Source organism: Vombatus ursinus, unplaced genomic scaffold, assembly GCF_900497805.2.
Source record: "Vombatus ursinus unplaced genomic scaffold, bare-nosed wombat genome assembly UNPS02009573.1, whole genome shotgun sequence".
In the NCBI taxonomy this organism is placed as follows: domain Eukaryota; kingdom Metazoa; phylum Chordata; class Mammalia; order Diprotodontia; family Vombatidae; genus Vombatus; species Vombatus ursinus.
In genome coordinates this window covers 11445488-11466498 of record NW_020949351.1, presented here as the reverse complement: position 1 = coordinate 11466498, position 21011 = coordinate 11445488, and the positions used below count along the sequence as shown (strand labels likewise).

Here is a 21011-nt window from a genome sequence, read left to right as displayed (position 1 = left end):
AGTTTTAATTCTATTAACTATTTTTAATTCTCTCCCTTCCAGTCTGAAGCTAATCTTCCTTGATAGAATAAACAGAAACAAAAGAGAAGTTGAATAGTTGTCTTTATGCATGAATCCTTCTTTCCACAGAGTTCCTAGACAAGCTCCCTATATAGCCCCATCAGTCTATTGACATCCTCATGACAATGCATTTTGACTCTATAAGCAGAATTTCATTCTTTATAATCACATATCCTTTTTGAACTGACTTCCCTTTAGTACTGAAATTTAAGACTATACCTTGATATATATTCCTAAAATCTAAAGTGTATGCCAGGCCATCTATCACAGCTCTAAGATTGTATGGTTACCACCTTCCAATGCTCCTCTCATATTTCTGTCTCACTACATTTGCCCAAATTGATTTAAATTGTTTAAGAATCAGCACACTTTAAGATCTGACTTTTTTTATTCAACATGAACTTGTAAAGAACATAAAAATATAAAATCTCATTATGCTGTCACTGCTGCACAATATTTTAGTTTCTCTAAAGAATTAAATTCAAAATTCAAACACATTTTGGATCACATAAGGCCACTACATTCTCTTTTAATGATCCCCCCCCCCCCAATCTTTTAGAAGGCTGGCTAAGAAGCAGATGGCTATAAATCAGCAATTCTATCCCACAGTGACTGAGTCAGCTAGAAATGTAAATTGTTGCAGCTTCTTTCAAGTTGCTGTCTGCACTGAACAATCAGTGAGCATAATTTCCTTCTTTTATTTCTAAATCAAATGGATTTCTTGTGAAAGTGTTAGCATAGTGCCAGGCATGTAGCAGTACTTAATAAAAGCTAATTGATTGACTATGGTAGTTGACTGAAAGTGCTACACTGGTGTCACTTAAGATGAAGGGTTATTTTTCTTCACTTCTCTAGAGTCAAACCTAAATTTAGGCATCTTTAATACAAATAGATTCATTCCCTCCTTTGTTTTGAACATGTGTAAATGAATATATGGGTGCCTATGGAATGGTCTCCCTTTAACTTCAAACTACACTGTTAGAAAATGAATAAAATACCACTGGGAAGTTAGGTAACTAGAGTATTAACACAGATAAAGTTGTTTCTAAAAGTTGGTCAGACATAACATTGACCCACACCAATTTAAGAAGATTTTTAACCACATCACACCTATCAGATTGGCCAACATGCCAAAAAAGGAAAATGATAAATGTTGGAGAAGATGTGAGAAAATTGGAACACTAATACATTGTTAGTGGAATTGTGAAATGATCTAACCATTTTAGAGAGTGATTTGGAACTATGCCCAAAGGGCAATAAAAATGTGCATATCCTCTGACCCAGCAATAGCACTTCTATGGTTGCATCCCAAAGAGATCATAAAAATGGGAAAAGGACCCACATGTACAAAAATATTACAGCAGCTCTTTTTGTGGTGGCAAAGAATTGGAAATTGAGGGAATGCCTATCAATTGGTGAAGGGCTGAACAAGTTGTGGTATATGAATGTAATGGAATACTATTGTGCTATAAGAAATGATGAGCAGGCTGACTTCAGAAAAATCTAGAAAGACTTGTATGGACTGATGCTGAGTGAAGTGAGAAGAACCAAGAGAACATTGTACACAGTAACAGTGACATTGTGTGATGAGTAACATTGATAGACTTAGCCCTTCTCAGCAATGCAAGGATCTAAGACACCTCCAAAGGTCTCATGATGGAAAATGCTGCCCCCATCCAAAGAAAGAACTATGGAGTTTGAATGCAGATCGAAGCATACTATTTGCTATTTTTTCTTCTGTTTCATTTTGTCTTCTCTTTCTTGTGGTTCCTCCTATTGGTTCTAATTCTTCCTACCACATCACTAATGTGAAACTATGTTTAATAGAATGTATATGTATAGTCTCTATGAGGTTGCGCACCATCTTGAGGAAGGAGGTGGGGAGGGAGGGGAAGAAAAATTTAAAACTCAAAAACTTATAGAAGTGATTTTTGATAACTCAAATTAAATTAATAAAAAAGAAAAAAAGAAGATTTTAATAGATATTACCTTCCTGAATATTCACAGTTTTCAAAGTATGTAGAATCAAAAGCTCTCAAAATATAGAAACCTAGCAGGAGAAATCAAAATCATGTCAGAAAGGGAAGACTTACAAATATATCATCCTTTGCTGTCATGTCTACTACCAAGTTGTCTTGAAGATGTTTTTAATGAGTCTATGGAAGATTACCTTGCATTCAAATGTTTTTAGTTAATTAAAACAACTCACATGAACATCATCATAGTTCAGGCTCTCATTGCTTCTTACTTGGATTATTGCAACAGTTTCCCAATTGACCTTCTTTCTTTCAATGTTTCCCATCTCCAATACACCTCCACACAGTTGCCAAATTAATACTTATAAGATACAGACCTGGTTATACAAAGTCTATTCAAAAACATCCTATCATTCTCTTTTGCCTCAGGATAAAATGCAAACTCCTCAGCAGGCCATTTCAAACCCTGTATAATCTGGTTACTGTTTCAGTGTTATTTTATACTCTTATACCTACTTTCCCACACAATGTTTTCCACTCTTTCTGTATTACTAGCTACTCCTTGAGCTAGATATTCTATCTGTTTTCTCATACACTTGCAAAAGTGGACCCCCAAGAACCCCCTCCCCCATTTTGGTCCTTCCATTTTAAAAAATCTTCCTTCAAGGATCAGCTGGATGTCACTTCATTCATGAAATCTCCTCTGATTCACAGAGTTGTTCTTTCTCTTGGTTCAAATTTCCTTGTATTTACTTATCTGGGATTATGTTGCATTCTCCCTAAGGTAAAGTATGATCTGTGGGAGAAAGGACTATTTTGTTTTTGTCTGTATCACTGACATTGAGACCCATACTTAGTAAATGTTTGTTGATAAGAATCTCTATTTATCAGGTGAAGAACTTGAGGCTCAGAGAGGTTAACTGACTTATCCAGGGCCACAAAGCTAGTATATGATTGGTGTGTCTGCCATAAGTCTCTCCCTACTCCATTCCCTTCTCCAATCAGCTGTCAGAATGATCTTCCTAAAGTACAGGTCTAACCATGTCACCCTGCCTACTCAATAAACTCCATTGGCTTCCCATCACCTATAGGATCAAATATAATATTTTCCACTTGCCTTTTAAAGCCTTTCTTGCCCTTTCTACCTCCCCCAAATTTCTAGTCTTCATACATCTTATACCTTCCACACATATACTTTATTCTAGTGACAATGGCTTCTTTGCTGTTCTTTGAACAAGACATTCAATCTCAATTCTGGACACTTTCACTGCCTAATCTTCATGCATGGAATATTTTCCCTCTTCATGGAATATTTTCCCTCTTCATTTCCACCTACTGGTTTACATGGCTTCCTTCAAGTTCCAGCTAAAATTCTGATTTCTAGAGGGACCCTTTCCCAATTCCTTTTAATTCTAGTGCCATCTTGTTGTTGGTTATTTTAAATTTATCTAGTATATAGCTGGTATCCTGTATATCGTGATTTGTAACTTCTGTCCCCATCAGATTGTGAATTTCTCAAGAGTATGGACTATCTTTTACTTTTCTTTGCACGCCCAATGCTTAGCACAAAGCCTGTCACATGCTAGGTGACTGAGATAGGAATTGATTGAACTCAGGTCACTTTTGCTTCAAATCCAGCTTTTTTTCTGCAAAGGTGTACTTTGTCACGTTCTAATTCTGTGAATAACTGGACACACACATGTACGTATCTATATCTGTAGGTGTGTGATTACATATGTGTATGTATACATATATACTTTTTGATTCTGGACATCACACTAAGCAAGTAAATATCTTAAAATTTTCATCTTCATATACTCCTGCTAACCGTTATCATACATCACTCTCTGAAACTGATGGCTACATTCTTTTCTTAGAATACAAGGCACAGACTTCCATGGTTGGAGCCAAGATGGCAGAGCAGAGAAAGTGTTCAGCTGAGCCCATGAAAAATCCTTCTCCAAACAATTTTAAAATAATGCCAGAGTGAAGACCAGGAGAGCAATGACCACATCTCTTCCCACATTGCACCACCTTGAAAGCATTTAAAACTTCCAATTCCTCAGAATTAGCTCTGAAATCAGCTGTGCATATAAGCCTGAAGCTTGAGACAGTGCCACCACAACCCCCATTTACCATACTGAGAACAAAGTCCAACATTAACATAACATTCCAGATCAAGGTGGAAAAATGAGCAGGCAACAACAGAAGAAACTGACCATAAAAAGCTACTATGGTGACAGGCAAAATCAAATTACAAATTCAAAGGAAAATTTAATCAAAACTGCTAAAAGCAAAGCATCAAAGAAAATGTGAATTGGAAAAAAAGCCTAAAAAGAATTCTGGAGAAGCTAAAAATGATTTTAAAAATCAAATAAGAGTGGTAGAAGAAAAATTATTCAAAAAAGGAAGAAAATTATGAAAAGACAACAGTTTGGTTAAAAAAAAGCACAAAAATACTGAGGGAAATAACTTTAAAAACAGAATTGACTAAATAGAAAAGAGGTACAAAAATTCGCTGATGAAAATAACTCCTCAAAAATGAGAATTGGACAAGTGGAACCTAACGATTGCATGAGACATCAAGAAACAATACAATAAAGTCAAAAAATTTAAAAAAAGAAAATGTGAAATATCTCATAGGAAAAACAACTGACCTGGAAAATTGATTGAGGAGAGATAGTATGAGAATTACTGGATTAACTGAAAGGCATGATGAAAGAAAGAGCTTAGACATCATATTTTGAGAAATTGTCAAGGAAAACTCCCCAGATATCCTAGAACCAGAGGGTAAAATAAAAATTGAAATAATCCACCAATCATCACCTGAAAGAAATCCTGAAATGAGAACTCTGCGGACTATTATAGTCAATTTCTAAAGCCCTTGGGTTAAAAAGAAAATACTTCAAGTAACCAAAATGAAACCATTCAAATATTGTGGAGCCACAGTCAAGATCACACAAGATTTAGCAGCTACCACATTAATTCAGTAAAGGACTTATGATATTATAGAAGGTAAAAGATCTGGGATTACAAACAAGAACAATACACCCAACTAAACTGAATATAATCCTTCAAGTGAAAAATTGGATATTTGATTAAATAGAGAACTTTCAAACATTCCTGATAAAAAGACCAGAACCAAATAAAAAATTTGACTTTCAAACACAAAGCTCAAGAAAAGCATAAAAAGTAAACATGGTAGAGAAATCATAAGTGACTCAATAAGGTAAACTTGCTTGCCATTCAGTATGGGAAGATGATGCATGTGTCTTGTAAGAATTTTGTAATTATTAGGGCAGTTAGAATGATTCCACATTGAAAGAGGGTGTAAGAGTGAGTTGATTACTTTGGGATGGTGCAAAAAAAAATGGATAGACAAGAAAGAGGAATCCTGTAGGAGAAGGAGGAAGGGAGAGAAAGAATGGGGAAAATTATCTCACATAAAAGAAAGGGAAAAGGAATAAGTTTTTTATAGTGGAGGTAAAAATGGTGGGGCAGGCAGAGGTTAGCAATACTTGAACCTCACTCACATCTAAATTGGTTCAAAGAGGGAAATATATATCTAGATATGCTATTGGTAGTAGAAATTTATCTTACCCAAAAAGAAATTAGGAAAAGAAGGGAACTAGAAAAAAATGGAGGATGATAAAAGAGGGGACAGATAAAAGAAGGCATTGGTAAAAAACAAAACAGACTTTAGAGGAGGGACAAGATAAAAAAGGAAAGAGAAAAAGATAAACAGAGAACATTAGCATGGAGGGAAATGTAGTTAGTAATCATGATTTGAATGTGAAAGGGGTGAACTCAACCATAAAATGGAAACAGATAGCAAACAGTAAAAAGACCAGAATCCAAAAGTATGTTGTTTTTTTGTTTTGTTTTGTTTTTTTAAACGTGAAAAACACTTGAAACAGAGAGACACACAAAGAGTTAAAATAAGGGGCTGGAGCAAAATTTTGTATGCTTCTGTTGAAGTAAAAAGGGCAGGAGCAGCAATCATGATCTCAGATAAAGCAAAGGTAAAAATACACCTAATTAGAAGGGATAAGCAGTGAAATTACCTCTTGCTAAAAGGAACCATAGACAATGAAGTAATATAAATACTAAACATATATGACCTAAACTGAATTCAAAATTCAAATTCTTAAAGGAAATGTTGAATTAATTAATGGAGGAAATAAACAGTAAATCTATATTAGAGGGAGATTTCAGCTTTCCCCAATCAGAGTTAGATAAATCTAAACATAAAATAAGCAATGGAGAAGTCAAGGAGATGAATATATTCTTAGAAAAGTTAGATATGATAGGCCTCAAGAGAAAGTTGCATGGGAATAGGAAAGAGACTACCTTTTTCTTAGTTATATATACCACTGTCACAAAAAAATGGTCATATATTAGGGTATAAAAACCTCAGAAGCAAATAGAGAAAAGCAAAAAAAATATTAAAAGCATCCTTTTTAGACATTTAATAAAGAGTTTTGCAGCATAGGTTTAAAGTTATTTGGATACAAAATAATCTGTTCCTAAAGAATGAATAAATAATGGAAACAATCAAATATTTCATTAAAGAGAATGACAACAAGACAACATTTCAAAATTTGTGGGATGCAGCCAAAATAATACTTAGGGGAAAATTTATATCTAATAATTAGTACATTGATAAAAAGAACAGCAGATCAATGTGAACATGCAACTAAAAAAAAAACTGGAAAAAGGACAAATTCAAAATCCCCGATTAAACACCAAAATCGAAATTTTGAAAATCAAAGGAGAGATTAATAAATTCAAAGGACGAAAACCATCAGACCCATAAGAAAAAATGTGACTTGGTTTTACAAAAATCCCAAAGAAATATATAAACCATTAGATCATTTGATTTAAAAAAGGAAATAAGAAAACCAAATGAGAAGTATCAAAATTGAAAAAAGTGAATGCCCCACCATAAAATGATTATTAGGTGATATTTTGCCCAATTATATGACAATAAAACTGACAATCTAAGTGAAGTATATTAATATTTAGAAAAATATAAATTTCCCAGATTAACAGAAGAGGAAATAAAATACTTAAATAACTTCCTTAAAATAAAACTTGAAAAAGCCATTAATGAGCTCCCTAAGAAAACATCCTGGAGACTAAATGGATTTACAAGTGAATTCTAACAAACATTTATTGAACAACTGATCTCAGTACTATATAAAACTCTTAAAAATGGGTAAAGAAGGAGTCCTACTAATACCTTTTATGAGACAAATATAATTTTGATATCTAAACCCTGGAGAGCAAAAATAGTGAAAGAAAACTATATGTTATTTTCTGCAATGACTATCAATGCATAAATTTTAAATAAAATTCTAGCAAGTGATTACAGCAATCTACCACAAAGTTCATACTGTCTGACCAGGTTGGATTTATAGCAGGAATTCAGGGGTAGTTCCATATTGGGAAAACTATCAACATAATTGACAATATCAATAATAAAAACAACAAAAATCATATGATTTTCTCAACAGATGTAGAAAAAGATTTTAACAAAAAAAAACCCATTCTTTTTTTGCATATTCTATTCGTTTTTTTGTTTTTAGTTTTCAACATTCACTTCCATAAAATTTAGAGTTCTAAATTTTCTCCCCCTCCCTGCCCTCCCACCTCTCTGAGATAGTGTGCAATCTGATACAGGCTCTGCATATACATTCATATTAAACATATTTTCATATTATTCATGTTATAAAGAAGTAGTAGAACCAATGGGAGAAACAACAAGAAAGAAGAAAGAAATAAAACAAAAGAGAGCAAATAGACTTTGATCTGCATTCAGCCTCCATAGTTCATTTTCTGCATGTGGATAGCATTTGCCGTCATGAGTCTTTTGGAGATGTCTTAGATACCTGCATAGCTGAGAAGAGCTAAGTCTATCACAGTTGATCATTGTACAGTGTTGCTGTTACTCTGTACAATGTTCTCCTGGTTCTGTTCATTTCACTCAGCATCAGTTCATATAAGTCTTTCCAGGTTTTTCTGAAGTCTGACTGTTCATCATTTCTTATGGAACAATAGTATTCCATTACATTCATATATCACAAGTTTTTCAGCCATTACACAATTGAAGGACATCCCCTCGATTTCTAATTCTTGGCCACTACAAAAAGAGCTGCTATAAATGTTTTTTTGTATATGTGAGCCCTTTTCCCATTTTTATGATCTTTTTGAGACACAGACCTAGACATGGTATTGCTGGGTCAAAGGGTATGTACAGTTTTATAGCTCTTTGGGCATGGTTCCAAATTGCTCTCCAGAATGGTTGGGTCAGTTCATAACTCCACCAACAATGCATTAGTGTTCCAAATTTCCCACGTCTTCTCCAATGTTTATCATTTTCCTGTTTTGTCATGTCAGCCAATATGATAGGTGTGATGTGGTACCTCAGAGTTGTTTTGATTTGCATTTCTCTAATCAATTGAGATTTAGAGCATTTTTATATGACTATAGATGGCTTTAATTTCTTCATCTGAGAACTGCCTGTTCATATCCTTTGACCATTTGTCAATCAGGGAATGACTTTTATTCTTGTAAATTTGACTCAATTCTCTATGTATTTTAGAAATGAGACCTTTATCAGAGACACTTGCTGTGAAAAGTGTGTCCCAGTTTTCTGCTTCCCTTTTAATCTTGGTTGTATTGGCTTTGTGTGTGCAAAAACTTTTCAATTTAATGTAATCAAAATTGTCCATTTTATATTTCATAATGATCTCTATCTCTTGTTTGGTCATAAATTCTTCCCTTCTCCATAAATCTGGCAGGTAAACTCTTTTTTTAAAATTTTATTTTATTTTATTTTTAGTGAGGCAATTGGGGTTAAGTGACTTGCCCAAGGTCACACAACTAGTACGTATCAAGTTTGGTCTGAGGCCGAATTTGAACTCAGGCCCTCCTGACTTCAGGGCCGGTGCTTTATCCACTGCACCACTTAGCTGCCCTGCAGGTAAAGTCTTTCTTGCTCTCCTAGTTTGCTTATAGTATCAGCCTTTATATCTAAATCATGTACCCCATTTTGACTTTATCTTGGTATACCATGTAAGATGTTGTTTTATATTCAGTTTCTACCTTGGTCTATACTTAGTTTCTTCCATGGTCTATGCCTAATTAACCCCCATTCTTTTTAAACATACTAGACTGAATAAGAATCAATGAAACCTTTTAATAAGTAGTATCTATCTAATACCAAGAGCAAGCTTTATCTCTAATAGGAATAAACTTGCCTTCCCAATAAGATCAGGAGTGAAATAAGGATATCCCTTATCAATAGTATTATTCTCTATTGTACTAGAAATGCTAGCTATAGTAATGAGAGAAGAAAAATAAATTGAATATGACTTAGTGGCAACATTTAACCTGAGTTCTTTAGGATATTGCCTGACTACTGAGAGATGTTTTTTAACCAAAATAAAGTAGCCGAAATTATATGCTATAAATTTACTGCTGAAAATTGATACAGTTCATGGTGTTTGAGGAATCATAATGGTCATTTGGACACAATTTTATTTTTATTTATAATTTAGAATCACTCAAGTTGTCATTTTACCAATGCTATCAGCTTTCCCCTGTCCCTGAAGAATAGTGTCTAATGTTCACTGCTACTAGATTATATTTAACAATTAGAAATTGTGTTGGTTAGCTTTTTACAACCCTCTATAACAGTTAACCACATGGAAGCCACTATTTCCTTTTGTTTTGACTTTCCCATCATGCAAATGTCTCATGATAACTTCAAATATTACTTTTCCCACCTCTCTACAGCTTTAATAATTCTAAGGATGAAATTTGTAAAATGCCTTCATTTTTGTAGACACTTCTATAGCATCCAGAAAATAGTCTTTACATGAAATAAATTCTACAAAGAGATAACATTTTTTCATTATCAAACTAAAATTTTTGAAATTTTACTTACTGAAGCCACAATTGTCCCTGGATGAACCTTGGGGGAGGGGGCAGGTTGTCTCTTCTTCCCAAATGGTGAGATAAGAAACATATACCCAAGGGTCACTGATGTATGCACTGAATAAATAAGCTTCCTTCCCTCTCCTTTCTGACTAAGCCAGAGCTTGGGCCCTAGCAGCCTAGATCTCTGTAGAAAGAACTCCAGGAAATAATCTGGCTGCTTTTCTATCTGGAGCCTGTGCTTTCATCCCCTCTTGCAACCTGGTCACCAGTTCTACCAATAGTATTCTCATCTCAATTCTAGGGTCTAAATTCCACCCCTCTGAATATACCCTTGCCTTCTTCCTTAAAGGAATACTAAGACATACAACCCCTTGTTAGAATCCCTTTAGATCTCTACCTAAAGGCAAATTTCCCTATCTATAAGAGTTGAAGTTAGTCAAGTATTAATTAATTGTTTATTATTTGATGGGTGCTAATCTAAACACTGGGGATACAAAGAAACTTAAAACACATACACATACATGAGTTCCTGCTCTCAAGCAGTTCACATCCTAATGGTGGAGAAAATATGTGAATATCTATGTATGTATAGTATCATATACATATATATGTATATATATGTATATTTATATGGAGAGAGAGAGAGAGAGAGAGAGAGAGAGAAGGAAATAATTTAAAAGAAGTAGTTATAGCACCTGAGGGAAAGCAGGAAAAGCCTCATTACAGAAGGTGGGATTTAGATGAATCTTAAAGGAAGCCAGGGAAATAAGAGGAAGAGGTAATGGTAGAAAACAATCTAGTCATGGGGTATAGCCTGTGCATAAGCACAAAGATGAAAGAAGTATTGTATTCAAGTAACGGCAAGTAGGCCAAAGTAGTTGTATTATAGAATGTCTAGAAAGAAATAAGGTGTAAGAAGGCTGGAAAGGTAGGAATGGGCCAGGGTATGAAGAGCTTTAAATGCCAAACAGACTTTTATTTATTTTTTTTATATTTGATCCTGGAGGTAATAGGATACATTGAAATTTTTTGAAGCAAGAAAGTGACATGGTCAGACCCATACTTTAGAAAAATCACCTCGGCAAATGAATAGGGAGAGATATGGGACAGGAAGAGCAGTTAAAAGGGTATTGCAGTGGACCAAATGAGGTGATGAAGGCCTGAGTTAGGGTTGTGCCTATATAAGTAAAAAGAAGGGGCCTTTAAAAGGTGATATTTGAAGGTAAAAATGAGAAGATCTTATAATGGATTGGATATGTGGGCTGAGCAGCACAAAGGAGTTGAGTACAGCACCAGGGTTGTGCCACTAGGTGACTAAGAATATGATGATACCTTTCATAATGACAGCATGGAAATCAGCCCTTTATCAGATACTTCATGCTATTTCTCATCAAGATATGATTAGATACCAACTAAAAAGATTATACTACATAGCACAGGGGGTTCAAAATGACAAATACAGCAAGCTTAACCTCATATCTCAATAATACAATAGTGCTATATGAACCACATCATTAAAATCCATTTGGATGTTTATTTATTTTTGGACTGCAACAGCTGTGCACATAATAAATTGCTTAAAGTTCAGTTTTCTATCATCTTGAGACCTGGATTGTGCTTTGTTGCTCTTCTGCAATGACAGCGTTATTATCGTCCTACCAATAGCTTAGCACTACTTGGCAAGAACATGACTATACATCCCAAATGGAACTGAATCACATCTTTCCAGCACTGTTTACTTAATACTGAGAGTGAGGACAGAGGACTTACAGAGTCCTCAGACCAAATGAGAGCAACATCTAGACAAAGGCAGATAACAAACAAGCATCCAAAACATCTATAAAAAGTTATTCTTTTCAGCTTCTTCCTAAAAATAAAAGATCCAGAACACATTCTCATTAAGATAAGGTAACCTATTCAGTACAGTATCTTAATCCATCTGAGCCATTGTTTTGGAAGCAGCTCAATTTCCTCAAGCTGGAAAAATGGCAGTAATTGCTTACCTGACTCACAGGCAAATGTCTTTGACGTCTCATCGTGAAAGATAATTGCCACTGCATGCTTCTTGGTCTCTCGAGGCAGTCTGGTTATGTTTTTGATGTTGTGCAGTTCAGTTACCTTGAAAGAAAGAAACATATATTTTAAACCAAGGAGATAATATAAATTTTTAATGAATAATATGTAACCAAAATATTCCATTTTCACTTTTTAATCACTTCTAAAGGATGCTTGTATTTAGTTTTTGTTGTCATTTCATTAATTTTTAACCCTTAGATTTCCCTCAATGTTAACATGCCTTTGGCCTTAAGATTTCCTATTTTTCAAGACTTTTGAATAAACTTGAACAGTCATATAATTGACCCTCCTGGCTCCTTGCAGCTTTACATAAGGAATAACAAACAGCTTTGTGATTAAAAGAAAAGAGAAAAAAATGAAACAAACATATCTAGAGGAGATTTTACAAACTTCTCAGTTAATACATCTTTGCTTATAACCTTTAACTGCAGTAAGTTCTTGCTACCAGCAAATTAAAACCCTATTGATATTATAATGCATACTAAATTTCTTTTGGTACTATGTGACATATACGTAGAAAATATCTGGTTTTCATCTTTCTCCTCATGGGATGTGTCATCCCTAGGGTACTACAACTTTCTCTTAAGGAAGTAGCTTGGAGGTTCTGCACTCAACCTCCTTGTTGTTCAGGGGTTAGCACTACATCTATCATAGGCTAGGTGAGAGACCACCTTATCTCAGAGCAAATTGTGTTGCTGGGCAACTATATTCCCACCCCTATATCTCATTAGCTCTCTAGCTGTTGGGCATGTATATTCTGCAAATGTCCATGGCCAGTGGGTACAGTGCCCCCTGTCACTTGCCACTTGTGCCACAATGGCTCCTGAGATGAAGGGAATGACCTGGATCCCCTTTCAAGCCCTCTGCTGCTTTACTTAAAGTTTAATTTTTAATCTTTCATTTGAGAGGAGACAAGTGAAAACAAATCTATAAATATATATTACATGAAGAGAATTCTTATTCACTACTTATTAAGTTTTATTCTTTTCTTTAGATATATATTTAGCAAATATATTCATTGATTAATAGATTTTTTTCCCTTCGTTCCATGAATTTCAATTAAATGCAATACACATTCTTTAAACCTCTACTAAGTGCAAAGCACTGTGTTTGACACTAAAGGTAGATATTAAGTTTAGATGAGACATAGTTTCTGTTCTTTTGAAGTTTATAGTCCAGTAATAATAGAATAATTATTGAACTTAATTGGAAAATTCTTATAAGCAATATAAATTAATTAGTCAAAGAACTTAAAACCACTGAATAATTGCTAATCATATATAGCTTTACCAATATGTCTTGCTAATATATCTGCAACAAAAGTTAAAGAGTTAATAGTAAAAATACTATCATCCTTATAAGCATTTATTGAACAACTCTTTGAGCAACATTATATCAGAGAATCAATAGTTACAGTTTTAAGAGACTTAGAGTTGATCTAGACCAATCCTACAATAGGCAAAAATTCCTATTACAATATGAAGAATCATCCCCCAGCCTCTGCTTTAAGAATTTCAGTGCTAAAGGATTCATTCACTATTTCATGGTAGACTGTTAAAGCTTTGGATACCTCTAAAGTTTTTCCTTGTTTGAAGCTGAGATCTACCTGTTAACAAATCCCATCTATTATTACCAGTTTTTCCTTCTGGGAAAAAAAGCAGTAAGTGCTTAATTTCTCATCAACATGATAGGTCTTCATACACTTGAAGATAACAATCTTTTCTCCCCTCAATCTTCTATTCTCCAGGTTAAAGACCCCTAGTTCCTGCATCTGATTGTTGTATGGTATAATTTATTGTTGCTTTACTATACTGGTTGGCCTTTTCTAGATATATTTCATTTTGCCAGTCTTCTTCCAAAAATGCAGTGCACCAAAATGTGGTTTGTGGCCTAATCATGCAGAACAGAACAAACCTATATGTGCTTTCCTTCTGATTAGTATGTTTATGCTAATATAACACAAGATTATACCACTTTTTCTTTGCATCCAAATCACACCATTGATTAATATTCAGCTTGTAGTTCACTAAAATCACCAGATTTTTTCATATAACCTAGAGCCTTACCATATCTTCTTGCTTTCTGTATTTGTAGTTGATTTCTCAAAAAAAACTCGATGGAGGATGTATATTTAGTCCTTATTAAATTTCATTGAAGAAGATTTAGTTTATTATGCTAGCTAGTTGAGACATTTTGGGATAGAGATTCTGCCATTCCAACATGATAACTATTCTTCTTACTTTTGTGTCATTAAGATATTTGATAATCAAGACATTTATAACTTTTTGCAATTATTGATTATGCAATCTGTGGTTCAAAGTCTATTTCCATATGACTCTCCTCAGTGGTAGAAAGTGATTGATTACTGAATGTTCTATGGGGGAATGTGGTTAGTGAAAGCCTGAGAGAAGAGAGAGATTCTGGTCTGCTGGATTCCAACTTTTAGAATGAAGACATGTGGTTTTAAATTCTCTTTAGGTTACTGAAGGAAACAAAGACTCTTGGAAGAAGCCAATATGTAGAAGAGCTGGAACCTCAATCATGCCCTTATCCCCATCTTACTTCACTAGAGACTTTGGGGAATTTTCCCTGCAGTGAGATTTGGGTGAGATCTTTTTATGTCTCTGTGTATCTGGCTGTCTTTCTGTCTGTCTGTCTGTGTCACTGTGTGTTGAGCTAAGATATTTTGTTCCTAATGAGAGACACAGCTCATTTACTCTGTACATTCCCCAATACATTCTCATCTCTGTACCTTCTCTGATTTCTGTTTGCTACGTGACACAATAAATTATTTCATTTCATTGGAGTCAACCCTTGAATATACATCTTGGGGGCACTTCCCCATTAAGGGACAGTGATCAGAGGCTCAGCTTGAATCCCAAAATTATTTCTCCTAGAAATAATATTTTTGGATAGTAGATATATAATCTATTCTGGTATTCCCTATTTATAAGGAGAACAGAGTGGCCAGCCTCTGGCTCCAACCTCCTACCTTCTTTCCAGTCAGGAATCAAAACCTCTCTTCAAGAAGGGTAGATAAAGGAAACTCTAGAAATATCTATTAAGACCTCCCTGAAAATCATCTCTGGAAAGTCTTATGAATATATTCATAACCTATTTGGGCAACACACAACACTCACCAACCTCTATTATTAAAAATGTTGACTATAATAGGGCAGAGAGAGAACTCTGAATCACTCCACTCAGCATATCCATCTAGGCTGATATCAATTCATAATCACTATTCCTTACATCTAATTATTCAAACAGCTTTGAATCAACTGAATGTAGAACCTTCCTACCCACACCTCTCTAGGTTGTTTACAAAGATGTTGAGAAGTTAATCAGTCTTCCACCTTTTTTAAGCATCTTTTTTATGCTACCATATACCAGGATTTTACAATTGAAGGAAAATAATAATGTCACAGTTAGAGATATAGAGGAATATACAATTAGTAAGTTATATTTTGATAAGGATATTGGCAAGTTCACTTAATGGAGCAGAAAGTAAAGATATGCATATCAAGGGTAATTAAAATTATCCAATTAGGGAAGGGTTTTAAGAGGTAGTAGAATTTAAGATGCAGGGGTAAAAGACGGAGAAACTTTAGAAAACTTGGATAAGGAGACCCTTTTTTTGTGAGGCAATTGGGGTTAAGTGACTTGCCTAGAGTCACACAGCTAGTGAGTGTTATGTGTCTGAGGTCAAATTTGAACTCAGGTCCTCTTGACTCCAGGGCTGATACTCTTTCCACTGTACCACCTAGCTGCCCCAAGGAGACACTTTCAATAAGAATGTGGAATGTGGGATGTGGGAGAAGTATTAGCTCAATGAATGGAATGAGATGAAGAAATAGTGAGGAACTTTTAGTAGAAAAAGGCTAAGGGCAGTGTCTGTTGTTATCATCTGACCAGTAGTGCCAGTGCAAGTTACCCAGACAACGTTGTCAAGCTGGGGCATAAAGGGCTAGAAAGGTAGGGAAAAGCAGTAGTATGAACAAAACAAAAGAAAAAAAAAGGCATTCTGTATATCCCAAGGGAGTGTTCAGAAAGTATAAAGAGCAACTTCAGGAACTGAATCAAATCGTGTTGCTAATGACAATGAAACTCGAAGAAGTCTTCTGTCTTATGAGGCAGGAATGTCTTGACAATAGCTGTTCACATAGTGAACAGCTGCCTAGTGTTCTCATTGTATTTCTAACTATATCAGTTCAATGCTATCCTTAATTTAGCTGTGCTATGTTTGGTCAGCACCTTTAGGACCAAAGGGCATTTGATGGTTTCTGAGCAGGCTTCCTCAGCATCAGTAACAGAAGTACTTTCTCCATGGGCAGATGTCTGATCACATCGATTCTTATTGGAAACAGACAGAGAAAGAGGGTAAATGTTGTCCAGGATACATTGATGAACAACTTTGAAGTGGAAGGTAAGGATTTTGGTTTATATTATAATCTGTTAGAAAGCAACATAAAGTCCTTAAGAAGTGTCTTTTATAGTCAAGGTGAAAGGTAGAAAATATAATTTTGACTGCTGCACTGAAGATTTATAAGAATGGGCCATGGAAATTTGGAGAGAAATTGAGGAATGAGTAGGGGATGGACATTGGAAGTAATTGCACAGACAGAGAAAAACAGTATTCAGGAAACATTCCTTTAAATTAGAATGATTAATAAAACAAATTAGATGGTGTGAAGAATGGAAGATAGTAATAATTTTGAGAATAACTTCAAAGCAAGGTTTTAGTTTTATTTTTTGTTGTGGCAATATATGTTACAATGCTACTACCCATAAATAACTTAAAAAGAGGAAGAATCATACCAGGTGTCTCTGCCATTTTAGGTTTGGAATTTGTAATGAGACAGCCTGATTGAGTTGACTAACTGACAGAAAGGCTTGGCGCAAAAGTGAAGAAAACATAAGCTTGGACAGGTGGCTGGCTTCATCATTGGTCCCCTCAATCCCTCTTACTGGGAAAATTTCAGGCTAATCATTTTTAAAAAGTCATTTTTTTTAACCACATATAATGCCATACATGGTTGAGATATTCATTAGCAATGTTGATTTTTTTTCTCTTCCTTTTAATTTTTTGCTATAAAGAGCAAGAAGGGAAAGAAGAGAGAGGGAAAGGATATATTGGGGAGGAAAGGTGATGTAAAAACAAAAAAAATCAGTAAAAATTAAAAACAATATTCTTTTTTGAGGAATTAATACTAGAGATCATTTTAAAATCTCAAGGTGAGAATAATTCCATTATATTAAACATTGTTCCCTACATGTCTGATCAGTATCAGATAATAAATAGTATTAAATTATTCTTCACTGCAATGAATTTCCTATCTCTTAAAGGATACTGAATTGGGCTGACCCTCATGCATTTTTATTAAATCATTAAGGGAAAGGCAAGGACAGCTGCAGGCCTATTTTTCTCATTAAATATATATTTTATGAAGTGAGCAAAACCAGCAAGACATTGTACACAGTAATAGCAATATTGTAATGATGATCAACTGTGAAAGACTTAGTTACTCTGTTCAAGACAATGATCAGCAATTCCAGGGACCTATGATGAGAAATGCTAGCCACCTCCAGAGAGAGAACTGGTGAACGCTGAGTGAAAATTGAAGCATACTTTTCCACTTTATTTTTCTTGTTTTTTTTTCCAACATGGGTAATATGAAAATGTTTTGCATGATTCCACATGTGTAATTGATGTAATATTGCTTGGCTTCTAAATGGGTGAGTGAAGGGTGAAAGGAAGAGAGCATTTAGAACTCAAAAATTTAAAAACAAATGTTAAAAACAAATAAATAATTAAAATTAAACAAATACTTTAGAAACTTCTACGTTTTGGCCGTGCTACAAAGAGTCATACAAATCATCTTGTTGGGGATCTTGGATGCAATATTTACGTTCTAGTTTCATGACTCTGGATAAATCACTAAAGCTCTCTGAGCATCAGTTTCCTTTTTTATAAAATAGAGATAAAACATATTACAGTGTGAGAAAAACATTTTGTCAACTAAAAAGCACTGTGATAATGTGGAATCATTTTTAATATTCTCAGGTACAATTTGGGTATTCAAGGGTAAAACTGTATATTAAGACACTTCCTAGGTAAGTATGACAGGAATCAGATAGATTTGTTCAACATTTAGAGTGATGTTTTGTAGGTTAGACATGTAGTTGACAGAAACTTATTTAAGTGAGAGAGGGTATGTTTCATCTGTGACTTCCTAGCTTTTTTGTTAAGTGCACTTCACAACAAATTTACTGGAATTATTTTCTATGTTGGCATATTAGCTGTATTGAGATACCATAGCTGCCTCCTCCTCCTTTTTCTTTCTTTCTTTTTCTCAAAAATGTGTGCCCTTTCTTGGCAAGGAATGAGAAAATGAGAATGTATTGTCATAAATGTATCTTCACTTTTTCATTACTAGAAAATAATTCAAAATGAAAGGTTTATTAAAATATGTTATTCATCCTTAATTTTTGAAGAGGAACAATGCCATAATGGGAGTGATGTCTTGATTTGCCAGTGAACTGCATTTAAATGAAGCAGACTTGCACAAAATCATCAGCTTCACTCTCTTCCAAAGTCATCAAAGTCTAGTGGCAAAACAAAAGTCAAGATAACTGGCAATGGCCCAGGATGCAGTGGATGAACCTTGGTGTCTTCTATGTCTGACCAAGCTCCAAGCACTCCATGGCACCATGCAGAAACAAAGAATCTGAGAGTTGGAAGATATCTCAGAAGCCTTCTATTTCAACCCCTAATCCAATGCATACATCCCCTTTAAAACATCCCTAACACTACTATGCAATTTTTGATTCAACATTTTAATGAATGAAATCTCTACAGCTTACAAAGGAGTCCATTCTAGGTTTAGGAAACTGTTAGGAAGTCTTTCTCTGAGCAAGTAAAAATATGCTTAATGTAACATCCATCATTGGTTATGTCAACTTTTTATTTTGTTCTCTGGAATTTTAGTCCCAATCCCCCCCATTTTTTTATTTTAAAAAGTATGTATATATATATATATGTACATGCTTATTTCCTAAAAATTTATTGTTTTTCCTCTCTGTCATTCATTCAACAATAAAAAAAATGAAACCCTCATAACAAATATATGCATAGTCCAGGAAAACAAATCTCTGTGTTGACCATGTCCAAAAATGTATGCCTCATTCTGCATTTTAAACCTATCACTTTCTTGGAAGGAGGGTAGGTGACATATTTCATCTTTATTTCTCTAGACTCATGCTTTATCATTACATTGCTCAATACAAAAGTCTTTTAGTATTTCTTCTATTATTTATTAGTTCTCTATAAAAATTGTTTTTCCTAGTTCTCATTTCACTCCACTTCAGTTTTTAGTGATCTTTTCAGTGTCCTCTGATACTTTCAATTTTGTCATTTCTTATAATAGTAGCAACTCTTCTAATACATAGGGAGACTTGCCATGTATACTCTTTTAGAAACTAAACATACCTAGATCCTGCAACATGGTGTGATAGCACTAGATTTGTATTCATAAGACCCAAATTAAAATCTCTTTGCTTTAATTTATTACCTATGTGATTTTGGGCAAAACCTTTTACCTGTGAATAAAATAATTTGCCTAGAGGATTTCCAAAGCCCTTCCAACTATGAAACCATATAATTTTTCATACAAAATACCATTTTAAATTTCTATAACACTTTGCTTCAAGAGAAGTTTAAAACATTCTTATACACACCACATTTATACTGTTATTTCCTTTATAGAACATTTTATAGACATACATACTACATTTATACTAAGATATCCCCTTTATAGAGCATCACTTAAAGGTATAGAAATAAGACACAAAGAGACTAAATGATTTTGCCATGGTCACAGAAGAGATGAGACTATAAATACATTAATTCACAACAGTCATTACTTATCACCAAATAAAATTATTAAAAGTGATTGTCAGCCAAGAATACAACTCAGACATATTTCAATAAACTATAATTCATGATAGATAAGAGTATTAAATCATCATTCAGTCATTTTTATCAATATGAGTAATATTTTTTCTAAGGTGTTGAAGAAGAAAGATCAGATTAAAAATTTTAAGAGTAACAAGGCTATACTCCATAAACTATATAAAGTTCTCTTTCAAAATCTCTTAGGACTTTCTGCTTCTAAGAGCCAAAATGGCGGATTAGGAAGTAAGACACTCTTTTCCTCTTGTATTAACCTCTAAAAGCCCAGAAAATATCACCCTAGGAAAATCCCTGGAATAACTGAACCAGAAGAAATATGGGGTGCAGCAGTCTGATAGCCCAGGTAGCTTGAGGGATTAATGGGAAAGGCCCCTCTTGCCCTGGGGGAAGGGAAGCAGTACAGAACAGGAGGCATCCCAGCAAGATAGTGGAAAGCCCCACCTAGCATACCAGGAGGAGATCCTGAAACCCAGTTGGAGGAGCAGGCAAACAACAACACCTGAACCCCAGAGTGCCTCAATGAGGGTGGGGGAAAAGGTGGAAACCAGCGCAAAACCATCTGGTGCTTTGGCATTCTACAGCAACCGTGTCTCCCAGCGCCTTAGCAAAACTAAGGGAAGCAACTCTCCAAGAGGCCACAGGCAGATAAACACCCCGCAACATTCATCTGAAAGGAGCTGAAGAAAGCAAAAAGAAGGAGAGGCCTGGGGGAGCAGGAAATCTCCAAGAGCCACACTACCCAATCTTACCCCTAAGAGTTCCAGTGTTGCTGATTCCAGCCCAACACCAGGTAAGTTGCCAGAACCCTGCAGCCTCCAACTGCCAGCGGTTGAGGCCTCAGCAAACAAAGCCAGTGACCAGGACAGTGCTCAATCTCTTTAAAGGCCAGGAAATAAGCAAACACCATGAGCAAAAAGAAACACATGATAGATTCATATTACAGGATGAGTGAAGATCAAGGGAAAAATTCTGAAGAGGACAAC

At 34.8% G+C, this 21011-nt stretch overlaps 1 protein-coding gene across 1 annotated transcript in view; it reads right to left on the bottom strand.

Annotated features, from left to right (window-relative positions):
• DOK6 (docking protein 6) overlaps positions 1 to 21011 on the bottom strand; it is a 622361-nt gene that overhangs the window by 342868 nt on the left and 258482 nt on the right. The window contains exon 3 of the mRNA XM_027852414.1: positions 11984 to 12098. Within this exon, the coding sequence (XP_027708215.1) occupies positions 11984 to 12098 (115 nt within the window). The remainder of the gene's footprint in view (positions 1 to 11983; positions 12099 to 21011) is intronic.